This window comes from Talpa occidentalis, unplaced genomic scaffold (genome assembly GCF_014898055.3).
Source record: "Talpa occidentalis isolate TD23 unplaced genomic scaffold, MPIMG_talOcc4v2.1 talOcc4.12, whole genome shotgun sequence".
Classification (NCBI taxonomy): Eukaryota; Metazoa; Chordata; class Mammalia; order Eulipotyphla; family Talpidae; genus Talpa; species Talpa occidentalis.
Window position 1 is genome coordinate 51,388,146 of NW_023601212.1, and position 12,793 is coordinate 51,400,938.

At 36.2% G+C, this 12,793-nt stretch overlaps 1 protein-coding gene across 2 annotated transcripts in view; it reads left to right on the top strand.

The window, feature by feature from the left end:
• The window catches only part of HMCN1 (hemicentin 1), a 508,306-nt gene that overhangs the window by 190,707 nt on the left and 304,806 nt on the right, over positions 1-12,793 (top strand). For both annotated transcript variants that reach the window (XM_037506314.2, XM_054693419.1), the window contains exons 10-11: positions 5,586-5,707; positions 10,792-11,067. In XM_037506314.2, coding sequence (XP_037362211.1) covers positions 5,586-5,707; positions 10,792-11,067 — 398 coding nt within the window. The remainder of the gene's footprint in view (positions 1-5,585; positions 5,708-10,791; positions 11,068-12,793) is intronic.

A 12,793-nucleotide genomic window follows, 5' to 3' on the forward strand; every position in this document is an offset into this window, starting at 1 on the left:
GCGAAACACTACGTGATTTGCACATCAAAGACATCTTTACAGACACATCACCCAAAGCAGTGATAGTGAAGGCAAAGATAAACAGCTGGGACTATATCAAATTAAAGAGCTTTTGCACAGCAAAAGAGACAATAACAAAAACAAAGAGAAACCCACCAACTGGGAGAACATTTTTGCACCCAACACTAATGATAAAGGACTGATCACAAAAATCTGCAAAGAGCTGATGAGACTCAACAACAACAAAGAAAATAATCCAGTCAAAAAATGGGCAGAAGAGCTTAAAAGAAACTTCTCTGAAGAGAAAATGCAAATGGCCAACAGGCATATGAAAAAATGTTCAACATCACTTGTCATCAGGGAAATGCAAATCAAAACTACCATGAGATACCATCTTACACCAGTGAGAATGGCACATATTAAAAAAACTAGCAACAACAAATGTTGGCGAGGGTGTGGAGAAAAAGGAACTCTTCTGCACTGTTGGTGGGAGTGCAAACTGGTCCAACCACTGTGGAAAGCTGTGTGGAGATTTCTGGACCTACTAAACATAGAGCTTCCATATGACCCAGCAATTCCACTCCTAGGTATTTACCCAAAGGACACAGAAACATCAATTCCAAAGAACACCTGCACCCCTATGTTTATAGCAGCACTGTTTACAATAGCTAAGCTTTGGAAACAACCCAAATGCCCAAAAATAGATGACTGGATCAAGAAGATGTGGTACATATATACCATGGAATATTACTCAGCATTCAAAAAAGATAAACACATGCAATTTGCTGCAACATGGATGGCGCTGGAAGGGATCATGCTCAGCGAAATAAGCCAAAAAGAAAAAGAAAAATACCGAATGGTCTCACTCATAGCAGGAATCTAGAAAACTTAAATAAGGGACCAGGAAAATGAATAACTATAAGAAAGTGAAAATCAAAATCAACAAAAAACTATGAACCAGAGACACTTTTAGGGGGGGGAGGGGAGGGATTGGGGTCAGAATGGGGGGCTGCAATTGTATGGGAATATAACAATAAAATTATAAAAAAAAAAAAAAAAAAGAAATAACTAAGAGTCAGAACTTAGTTATGACTAAGTTGACATGAAGGACATTAGTGTAAAATAAAAGTGCTTTATAAACCAGTAAAAAAAAAAAAAAAAAAGAAAATCCAGAAATAAACCCACAGATTTATGGTCAACTAATCTTTGACAAAGGAGCAAAGACTATGCATTGGAGCAAAGAAAGTTTGTTCAATAAATGGTGCTGGGAAAACTGGGTCGCTACATGCAAAAGAATGAAGCTTGACCACTACCTCACACCATACACAAAAATCAACTCAAAATGGATTAAAGAACTAGACATAAGACCTGAAACCATAAAATACATAGAAGGAAATATAGGCGAAACACTACGGGATTTGCACATCAAAGACATCTTTACAGACACATCACCCAAAGCAGTGATAGTGAAGAGAAAGATAAACAGCTGGGACTACATCAAATTAAAGAGCTTCTGCACAGCAAAAGAGACAATAACAAAAACAAAGAGAAACCCCACCAACTGGGAGAACATTTTTGCACCCAACACTAATGATAAAGGACTGATCACAAAAATCTGCAAAGAGCTGATGAGACTCAGCAACAACAAAGAAAATAATCCAGTCAAAAAATGGGCAGAAGAGCTAAAAAGAAACTTCTCTGAAGAGGAAATGCAAATGGCCAACAGGCATATGAAAAAATGTTCAACATCACTTGTAATCAGGGAAATGCAAATCAAAACTACCATGAGATACCATCTCACACCAGTGAGAATGGCACATATTAAAAAAAACTAGCAACAACAAATGTTGGCGAGGGTGTGGAGAAAAAGGAACTCTTCTGCACTGTTGGTGGGAGTGCAAACTGGTCCAACCACTATGGAGAGCTGTGTGGAGATTTCTGGACCTACTAAACATAGAGCTTCCATATGATCCAGCAATTCCACTCCTAGGTATTTACCCAAAGGACACAGAAACATCAATTCCAAAGAGCACCTGCACCCCTATGTTTATAGCAGCACTGTTTACAATAGCTAAGCTTTGGAAACAGCCCAAATGCCCAAAAGTAGATGACTGGATCAAGAAGATATGGTACATATATACCATGGAATATTACTCAGCATTCAAAAAAGATAAACACATGCAATTTGCAGCAACATGGATGGCGCTGGAAGGGATCATGCTCAGCGAAATAAGCCAGAAAGAAAAAAAAAATACCGGATGGTCTCACTCATAGCAGGAATCTAGAAAACTTAAATAAGGGACCAGGAAAATGAATATAAGAAAGTGAAAATCAAAATCAACAAAAAACTATGAACCAGAGACACTTTTTGGGGGTGGGGGGCGGGAGGGAAGGATTGGGGTCAGAATGGGGCGTTTTCAATTGTATGGGGGAATATAAAAATAAAATTTAAGATAAAAAAAAAAAGAGTTGCAGAGAAGCACTCTAGAGGAATCATAAAAAAAAAAAAAAAAGTATTACTGCTTTTTTTTAAAAAAAAAGATTTATTTATTTATTTATACAAGCACTGGGTATAGTTAGAAGCACGGGAGGGTGAGAGAAATCACCAGGGCCAGAGCGGGGAGCAGAGCAGGCAGACTGACGAAGTACACTGCTGAGGGGAGCAGCGGGTGGCAGGAGAGGTCTGCGCACCATGCGGGACCATCCTCCAGTGGCCGGGGAGCAGCCGGGATCGAACCGGCGTTGCAGAGGCTGCGGGCAGCTTCGCAACCCAGCGCTCAACCGCTGCTCCACCAGGGAGGCCCATGATTGAATATTTTTTTAAACAATTACATGTCATATTTGATTTTTTATGTTTAGATTTATGTAACTAGTTATGTTACTATATTTATTTATTTTCTTTTTCTTTTTTAATTATTTTTTTACATCATTGTTCATTTTTAAACAATATTTGCTTCCCCCCTCCCTCAGGTGTAGTCCCCATAGAGTTTCCTTCACCAATGCACCAGTGCACCATCACCACAGCCCCCTGTGCTCCTCCCTCCCTCCCTCTGAGGTTTCTCCCTCCCCCTCCCCTGCAGGATGTCTCTAGTTTATAATTTTCTGTTTGTTTTTGTTTTGTTTGTATTATTTTTTTTCCTCTGATGTCTTATTTGGTTCCTTTATATTCCTGTTATAATTGAAGCCATCCGATACTTTTCTTTTTCCTTCTGGCTTATTTCACTGAGCATAATTCCTTCTAGCTCCATCTACCTTGCTGTGAATGGCATGAGTTTATAGGTTTTGATTGCTGAATAATATTCCATTGTGTATATAGACCACATCTTCTTGATCCAGTCATCTATTTTTAGGCATTTGGGTTGTTTCCAATTTTTACCTATTGTAAATAGTGCTGCAATAAACATAGGGGTACAGGTATTCTTTTGAATCAATGTGTTTATGTCCTTTGAGTAAATCCCTAGGTGTGGAATTGCTGGGTCATGTGGTAGCTCCATTTTTAGTAGACTGAGGAACCTCCAGACAGCTTTTCATAGTGGTTGGACCAGTTTGCGCTCCCACCAGCAATGTAGGAGAGTTCCTTTTTCACCACATCCTCACCAACATTTGTTGTGGCTTGTTTTTTTGATATGTGCCATTCTTACTGGTATAAGGTGGTATCTCAATGTGGTTTTGATTTGCATTTCCCTGATGATAAGGGATGTTGAAATTTTTTTCATATGCCTGTTGATCATTTGCATTTCCTTTTTGGAGAAATGTCTTTTGAGTTCTTCTGCCCATTTCTGACTGGATTGTTAACTTTGTTTTTGTTGAGCTGTGTGAATTCTTTGTATATTTTTGTGATCAGTCCCTTATCAATTGGATGAAGTGCAAACATTTTTTTCCAATCAGTGGGGTGTCTCTTTGTTTTGGTTAATGTCTCTTTTGCTGTATAGAAGCTTTTTAGTTTGATGTAATCCCAGGTGTTTATCTTTTCCTTGATTTTCTTTGCTTTGAGTGATGAGTCTAGATATGTTTTTGAGATGTATGTCTTGTGGTGTTTTACCTATATTTTCTTCTATATATTTTATGGTTTCAGGTCTTATGTCCAGTTCTTTTATCCATTTTGAGTTGATTTTTGTGCATGGTGAGAGGTAGTGGTCTAGTTTCAATTTTTTGCATGTGGTTGTCCAGTTTTCCCAGCACCACTTATTTTTTATTTTTTTTTAATTTTTTAAAAAGATTTATTTATACAAGCACTGGGTACAGTCAGAAGCGCAGGAGGGTGAGAGAATTCACAAGAGTTAGAGCAGAGAGCAGAGCAAGCGGACTGACGAAGTACACTGCTAAGGGAAGCAGCAGGCGGCAGGAGAGGTCTGTGCGCCATGTGGGACCCTCCTCCGGTGGCTGGGGAGCAGCTGGGATCTAACCAGCGCTACAGAGGCTGCGGGCAGCTTCACAACCCAGCGCTCAACCGCTGTGCCACCGGGGAGGCCCCCAGCACCATTTTTTGAACAAACTGTCCATATTCCATTGCATATTCTTTGCTCCTTTGTCAAAGATCAGTTGTCCATACAAGTGTGGCTTTTAAATTATTGAATATTAAATTAAATATCTAGTGCTAAAACATTTCCAGAAAATGAGAAATAATTTGAATGCTGAAATAATTTGTCCTTACAAAGTATATTTTTTAAATGAATGAATGTGTAATATCGCAAAGTTTTTTTATGTAGATGATAACTGACTATAACACAAACAATGATGTAAACCAAGGTTACTGAAATAAAACATTTTTTTAAAGATTTATTTATTTATGTATACAAGAACTGGGGTACAGGCCAGAGATGTGGGGGGTGAGAGGATTCACCAGAGACAGAGTGGGGAACAGAACAGGCAGATTGACTGAAATACTCTGCTGAGGATGGCAGTGAGCGAGTCAGAAGAGGTCTGCTGCACCATGTGGGTAGCTCCTTGGCTGGGGATCAAACTCATGCTGCAGTGGCTGCGGATAGCTTCATACGTTGCATCCTAACCCCTTGTGCCACCTGGGAGGCCCAGAAATAAAACATTTTTTCAAAGAAAAATACTGACAGACTGAAGCAGATATGGTAAATATGGTAGGTAGCCTTCATGCGGGCCTTGTATATAAGAATGTGACAGAGAATTTGCCTTTTTGGAATTAAAAATAATCTATTTTATACCATCAGACTTGTGAATTTTCTAGTTTAAAACCAGGTTAAAAACCCTGCTTAACATTACCAAAAAACTGGGAATGATAGAGAAGGGGACAGAGAGGATTTAATGAATGTTTGTCTGTTGGCTCTTTTTATTTTGACATACCCAGAAAATGTCTCTTGAAAAATTTAAAATCTGTTTAACTTAGTGTCTTTTTTGTGTTTTTCACTCTGAGTAGAAAGCTTAATTTTGTAATCTAAAAAATCAAAAATGTGTAATTTCAAGCTATAAAGAACTCTGTAGTAATCAATTTTTTTTTTTTACATTTTTTAAAATGAATGCTTCAAAAAAAAATATATAAGCGGTGGGATCACTGCTTTCCCTTTGGTCTTGAATTTACAGTATCTGAAAGCACTTGTATTTTCTTCCTCCAGAGAATCTGGCAGTGTGAGCTGGGACATCGAAAAGGTCACTCTGTCGGATGAAGGCCTCTACGAATGCATCGCTGTCAGCAATGCAGGCACTGGCCGGGCACAGACTTTTTTTGACGTGTCAGGTAGTTATCAATTGCCTGGGAATTTATGCAGCTATGGAAGAAGTAGGCTGTTTACTAATCTTGGCTTCATTACATTTTAGCTGTTTGACCTTCCGTAGGCCAATTTTTTAGAACTCAGTGTCTTTGTTTCCCTGTTTCCCTAACTGTAAAATGAGGAAAATAAGTCTCTATTGCATGGAGTAGCTGTGAATATCAAATGAGACAGTATATATAAAGCATTTAGAGGAGAGCCTGGTACACACAAATGCTTTATAGACATTAGCTGTTATTACTGTTGTTCTTCTCTTTATCGTTATCACTATAGAAGAGACTTAATAGCTATTTTTAGTTATATATCATCTCCCATTGAGAAGATAAAATTTAAAAATAAAATTTAAGAAAAGAAGATAAAATTTTAGAAAATTTATTCTAATAATAACTACGTTGAACTTTCCCTTTCCTACTCCTACATTCATAATGAACAGTGAGCTTTTATGAATGGATTCTGATATATGAATTTAAGACAGTAATAAGAGTGATCAAACTAGAAACATAGAACTTCAATGGCTATGATATTGCTATGAAGAATGGGAGAAGACATTCTAATTACTTTACATTTAGATAGTACACTTCCTGTGAATAAACAGGAGGCTAAACTCATTTTATAACTGTAAATAGTTATAGAATTATTTTAGTGGGAAAATAATTTTTTCCTCTAATCTCTAATAATTATGAAATTAAATTAAAAAATAATACTGTAGATTGTAAGTGATCAGGATTTGAGTCACTCGTTTTATATACCTAGAATTTATAGGAAATTTGGTTTTGACTTAGTTATTTATTTTTCTTCCTAGTGTGTAAGACCTTCAATAGAAAATGATTTTAATGCAATTAGTGTGTAATAAGGAGAGGAGAAGGAATATTGTTCAAAATAGTTTCCAGTTAAGAACTCAAAGTTATCCATCCTCTTGTAGGTAAATGCTCAGCTAATATTGTCTTACAGACTAATGTAGTTGTGTGTTTGTCACATTGTGACCTAAGTGTGGCTGTTGAATTTATAGCAATGTCTGTACCTGCATTCAGTATTGATGTTCATTTTCTTGAGACAATTTAAGACAAAAGAATCTTTATAACTGTAGGACTGTGGTAAACAAAAGCCAAGAATTATGTTTCCTATCAATAAGTCCAAGTTGAACTTTAAAACAGAGGCATGCAAACATGTTCTCCTTACAGTAAATTATTTGTATTCCCTTATTCTTAGAAAAATAAAGTTTGTCTTCTGAAACAATTTAGCAACTTGACATGCCTCATAAACTATTCATTTTCTCCATCTCATGTAATTATAAAAAGCATTGGAACAGTGTCAACATTCCTCAGCTTCTGGGAAAACAAACACTTGAGAGCACTTGAGTTCCCCCACCCCAGCAATATTGATTAAGGAAAAGAGGTTTTGAGTGAGTTGATTTGGATATCTGCATAGGTAATTGGGAAGTGGAAATAAGAACTTGCAAATTTTCTTTAAGAATTTGACTCACTTTGTAGCATCTGTATGTATACCCTACACATGCTCTGTTAGAATTAATCTGTGCCAAACAGTGGTCTCACTGTCCCCAAGCCAGTTTTCAGGAATTGTATTCCACATTGTCAATTATGAAAGAAGGGGACAGAGACACTGATGGTTATGTCAATGACTGTAACAGCAGAAGTAACAAGTAAGTAAATACCCTTTTGGACTTGAAATAGAGGACATTTCTTTATGGGTTAACTGTTACCTTCCCTCCAGCCTCAAAAGTCTACCAAATTCTGAAGCTCCCTTAATCTCTTAGCCTTGGTTGGAGGCCCCACTGCTGGAATTAGTAACCTGCCCACTGGCTCAAGTGTGAATTCACAAAAGAGTAAGAGCTTACATTTGTACAGGAGTGTAAGGAAGTGAGACATGAGATAGTGATATTCTTGTGTGACTGTGGACATTATTTTATCAAGCAATAGGACATACACAAACATCTTTTAAAAAAGATCACATTTTATTAATATGTTCCTTCAATTTTTTTCCAGCATTTTCTTTAGTTGAAGTATTTAAGGATTTTGGACTTACTGGAAATATTGGTTATTGATCATTTTAAATGAAAAGTGAATGTAAAATATATTGTGACTTTTATTGCATATAAACACATAGAAACTAATGAATAAAACTGCAGAAGAAGGAAAGAATTCTTTTCAAAAGATATTTGGTAGTTTAGGACATGTACAGTTATGTTAATTTTCTCTACTGGCTTTTCTTGTTTTAGGTAAAACATTGAATAAAGAAAGTTTTCAAGGGTCTGTCAATGACAGACAATCTTAAATTATATTTATAAGATGTCTTTTTAGAATAGGATGCAACTTGGAAATAATCTTTTACCACCTTATCATTTTACAGCTATATAATCTGAAACCCAGAGCAGGCAAGTGACCCATTTTTAATCATATGGGTTGGTGAGAAAAAGCAAATTCCAAGACAGTTCAGTGGTCTTTACATATGTGATCTCCATGGCCATAAGAACTATATTTGTCATACTTCATGTCTCAGTTTTGGGTCCATCTCTTGTCCTTTAATCCTCACCTCAGGCATTCTTCACTTAGGAATGCCTCTTATATTCCTAAAACCAGGCTATGGTAATTTGTAATCTTGGCCTCCTTCTCTAATCTTGGCCTCCTTCTCTAACTTCCATAATTCTCTCTCATCATCTCCCTCAGCCCCACCAAATTTAGCTATGCATGCATAAATATTTCAGTGTGGATAATATTTATTATCTCTAGGTATTTATGCAATGATGGTATTGTATGTCCTTGTTTCAAATGTCATCTGTGCCTGTTTGTTATTAAAAAGTTGGCATTTTACTTATTTAAATTTATTTTTGAAAGGGAATGGAAACTCAGGCAGAGTTTATATGCAAGAAGGCTATTGGGGAATTTTCTAGGGTAAAAGCTCCTGTAAGGGAATAAAGGAAATAGAAGTTGTTAAATGGTGATGAAGTCCCTACAGGGACCTCAGCTGATCTCACCAGGTGCTCTGGAACTGGGATAGCCATAAATTGAGGCAAATATGGCTGATTAAGTGATTTTCTGTGCTGCACTGCAAAATACACAGGCTTATCCCTGAGAGTGTTAGCTCCCTTGGCTATCAGCTCTCAGCAGCTGATAAAGACCTGCTAGGGAATGTGTGCTTTGGTATTTAAGGGGAATCTCAGTGTTCCCTCAGCATTGCCTACATGCTCATCATTTTATATTCTCTAAAATTTACCCAAAATCTCTAGTCTAAGAGGGTGGCTACAGGGTCTATGATGGTAAATTATGGGTTTATGTTGGTGAGCCTGCTATGGCAACAATGCCTGCAGCATTATATACTATTCTTCTATTATAGAAACAATGATGTAAACCAATATTAACTCAATAAAACATATTTAAAAAATAAAATTAGGTTTTCTACTCCATCCCCCAAAATAAAATTTCTAATCTAGTTGAAGACATTTGTTTTAAGAGAGCTAAAAAGGAAAACTATAAAATATCTTGTGTTCTTTAGAAAGATTTGATAGTGTGAACACACACACAATCATTTCTGGTTTTTGTTGGTCTACACTCTCTTATATGGTAGAATTACATAGATCCTTAGCATGGAAGGTATCTTTAGGATCACCTGACTTTATCTCATTTTTTCAGCTAGCAAAGCAAACACTGTGAATACCTTGGCTTTATCTAAGGTCACACAGCTAGGTAGGGGTAGAAGTAGAGTGACTGTGTAGTAGACCAGATTCAGCAAATGGAAACTTATGATGTCCAGTTAAATTTGAATCTCACATAAGTGTGTTCCAAATATTTCATGAGGCATTCTGAAATATTATTTAATGTTTATAAGAAATTCAAATTTAACAAAGTATCCTAGAGTTTAATCTAAAATTAGCCAAACCCAAGTCAGAGCTACCCAACTTTGTCATGTACTCTTTCTATGTGATGCACCAGCTATTTTTGCAGCAAATTTTTAGAAATATAGTTTAATGATAAGAATTCTGTTTTTTTAAATAATTTAAAGTAGCATATACTTCTAAAGTGTTTAGAAAACAGGGATAAATATAGAAGAAATATGGAAAATACACACATTTCTCTTACTCAGAGACAACTACTCTGGTCTTGTCATAATGGGTCCATGCTTATGTCATTTATCTGAACTTAATGCAGTGTTAAATAAAGAGTGACAAAATTTGATCTTGAATATGATGTTTTTCATGTCTACACTTAAGCAGACACAAGGGTGTCCTGGTAACATAGCTCACCAAAGTTTTTATTGCCACATTATTGCTCAGTGTAGATCATTTAAGAGAATTTGGGCAAAATGGACCTTAGAGGGGCACTTAGATTTACCCTCAACGCTGAGGAGTAGTGATTCTCTCTAGAAATGTTGGTTAAATATTTAATCAGAAAGTGACTTTTGACCATGAAATATGCATGCATTACTCGATGCCTTCTCTGTAGGTGACTTTCTGTTTATAAGCTGTATTGAAGGTCTTTCCCTACTGTTTACTCCATCTTCTGATGTCAAAACATTCTTCATCCATAATGGGAGATCATTCATCTTTCTGTGTTGTATTGTGTCTTCTTAATGAGACTGTAACTGCCCTTAAAGTTAATATTGTCATATCTTTGCCGTGTCTACCATACTACCATACTTTATGTATGCTCTTTTCTATAAAAGACTAAATACGTGTATTCGAATTAAAAAAAAAAACATTTCTTCAAAACTTCAATGCTTTCTTCAAAACTCAATCAAAATTTGCTTCACTCCACAATCCTAAATCAATCTAACCTACCCTTTGGTCATTCTTCTTTGATTCTCACACTGCTACTTTATAGATTTGGATTTGTATATACTTTGTTATGTAAATGCGTCCTGTTTTTAAAGCATCTTTGAATTAGATTGATACATTTCTTGAGGTCAAAGACATAAGTATTAATGAATGAGTTCTGTTGTACTGCATCTTTCCTAATAAATATTCAGTACATCCTCGCTAAATTTTTAAACCTCATCACTGTGTGTCTCTTGACTTGAGTTTTTTTTTCCTTTCACACAGAGCCCCCTCCAGTCCTCCAAGTGCCTAATAACATTACAGTCGCTCCTGGAGAAAGAGCAGTTTTGACATGTTTTGTTATCAGTGCAGTAGATTACAATCTAACCTGGTACAGAAGTGACAGAGACACCAGACTGGCAGATCCAGCAAGAATGAGGATCTTGGCGAACCTCTCATTGGAGCTAAGGAGTGTGAAATTTACTGATGCTGGAGAGTATCATTGTGTAGTTTCCAATGAAGGAGGATCAGCAGCTGCTTCTGTGTTCCTCACAGTGCAAGGTACTGTGTCTATAGTAACTTGGGTGTTTTCTGTCTTCTTTTGATCTCTGGTCCTTACATTGGATGTCCAAAAGTGACAATATTTACCCGAACAATAGCAGTTTGTGATGATAGAATGTTGAGGATCTTGAGTGATCTAAAGCTGACTAAACTTTTGAGTGGTCTAAAGCTGACCAACCATCACTAACAAATAGGTGTCATTTAGACAGACTAATCATAGTAATTGAAGACTTTTAAAGAAACTATAAGAAGAAATTGTCTATGGATGATTCAGTAGTCTGAATCATCTACCATGTGGATTTAAAGAACATTGTATTTAAAGTCTACTATGTGGATTTAAATTCTACCATGTGGATTTAAAGAACATTCTAATTGACTTAACAATTGGTTCAAAAAATTCCTTTCTAATTTCAGTATTATTTACATTTATAGCTAATTTACTTTGGTTGTCTTAAGTTTTAAGATGTTTCTCATCTTGGTGAAATTTTATTGGAACTTTAGCAGAGTTGTTTTTTCCTAATTATCTCACACATACACATACATACAAGAGTTTTATTGAAAATAAACCAGTGGAAAGCCCATCTTAAATTATGGCTGCATATATTATTTATTCATATAGCTAAAACAGGTGAATAAACAGTGTGGTTTAATGACTATGGAATATGTATGTATATTATTCAGGACCATCAAATGAACATCAGAAATTTCAGAGTATCTCTTTCAGCAGAATCATTGGACTTCTAAATGTCTGTAGACCAGCATGGGATCTAAATGCAATGAGCAAATTACCTTTGGCAGTGTTTCTTAAGCTGAAAGATTTGGTTGCTGCCTCAGCAGCTTTTCATTTCAAATCCTTGGATGTGGGAGACTGATTACATCAGAATTGGTTTTTGCTGGTTATAGTATTAGAAACAACTTTATAACATGCCTGAAGTAATGCTCTCAGATGAATTTCTAACAAGGTTATCAAAGAGAATAACCTTTGAGTTTCAAGGTAATTCTTAGAAGGTTATTTACAGCAGGAAAGTGAAACTACCATAAGAATTAATAGAACGGTGACATCTGAGTCTGGTTTTCTCACAGGTGGTTGAGATATGTGTGCAGTCCAATGCATGCCTGTTGTTCATTGAGCTGGAGAAGCTGCTGGGGAAACATTTCTTTTGTAAATGGCTCAGTACCCTTCCATCTGGGAACTGCCTAGATAATTTGAGACAATCCAAGTAGTGACTTGAGTTACTAGAGTTTGGGAACTATTTACCAAATTGCTTCAGATAGAATAGATGCTAATGGACTTCTGAAATTTGATTTTGGTTCTTTACATGCAATCCCTCAGAATGGGATTGCAAAATAAAATCAGAGCCTGTCTTGTTTCTCCCCATTAGATTTTCCATCAGTTGATCCAGAGATTCTAGCTCCATAGATTTGGTGAATGGTCTGGAATCTGCATTTTTAACAAACTCTCAGGTGGTTTCATGGATAACATTTTCTGAAAAACAATATTAGAATCTGTTCTAAAGAATGAGTCATAAGCTCTAGAAGGTATATTTTCAAAGGAAGTGATTAATTGTCTTCTTTGTGGTCCAATAAAACCATGATTATCCAATAATTTCAGTGCATATTGAGGTAAGATGTTATGTAACACACAAAGCATAAATTCTGAAAGCATATGACATTTTGTGATCATGGGCTAGTTTGTTATAATCTCTAGTGGTATAAATCTGTTTGG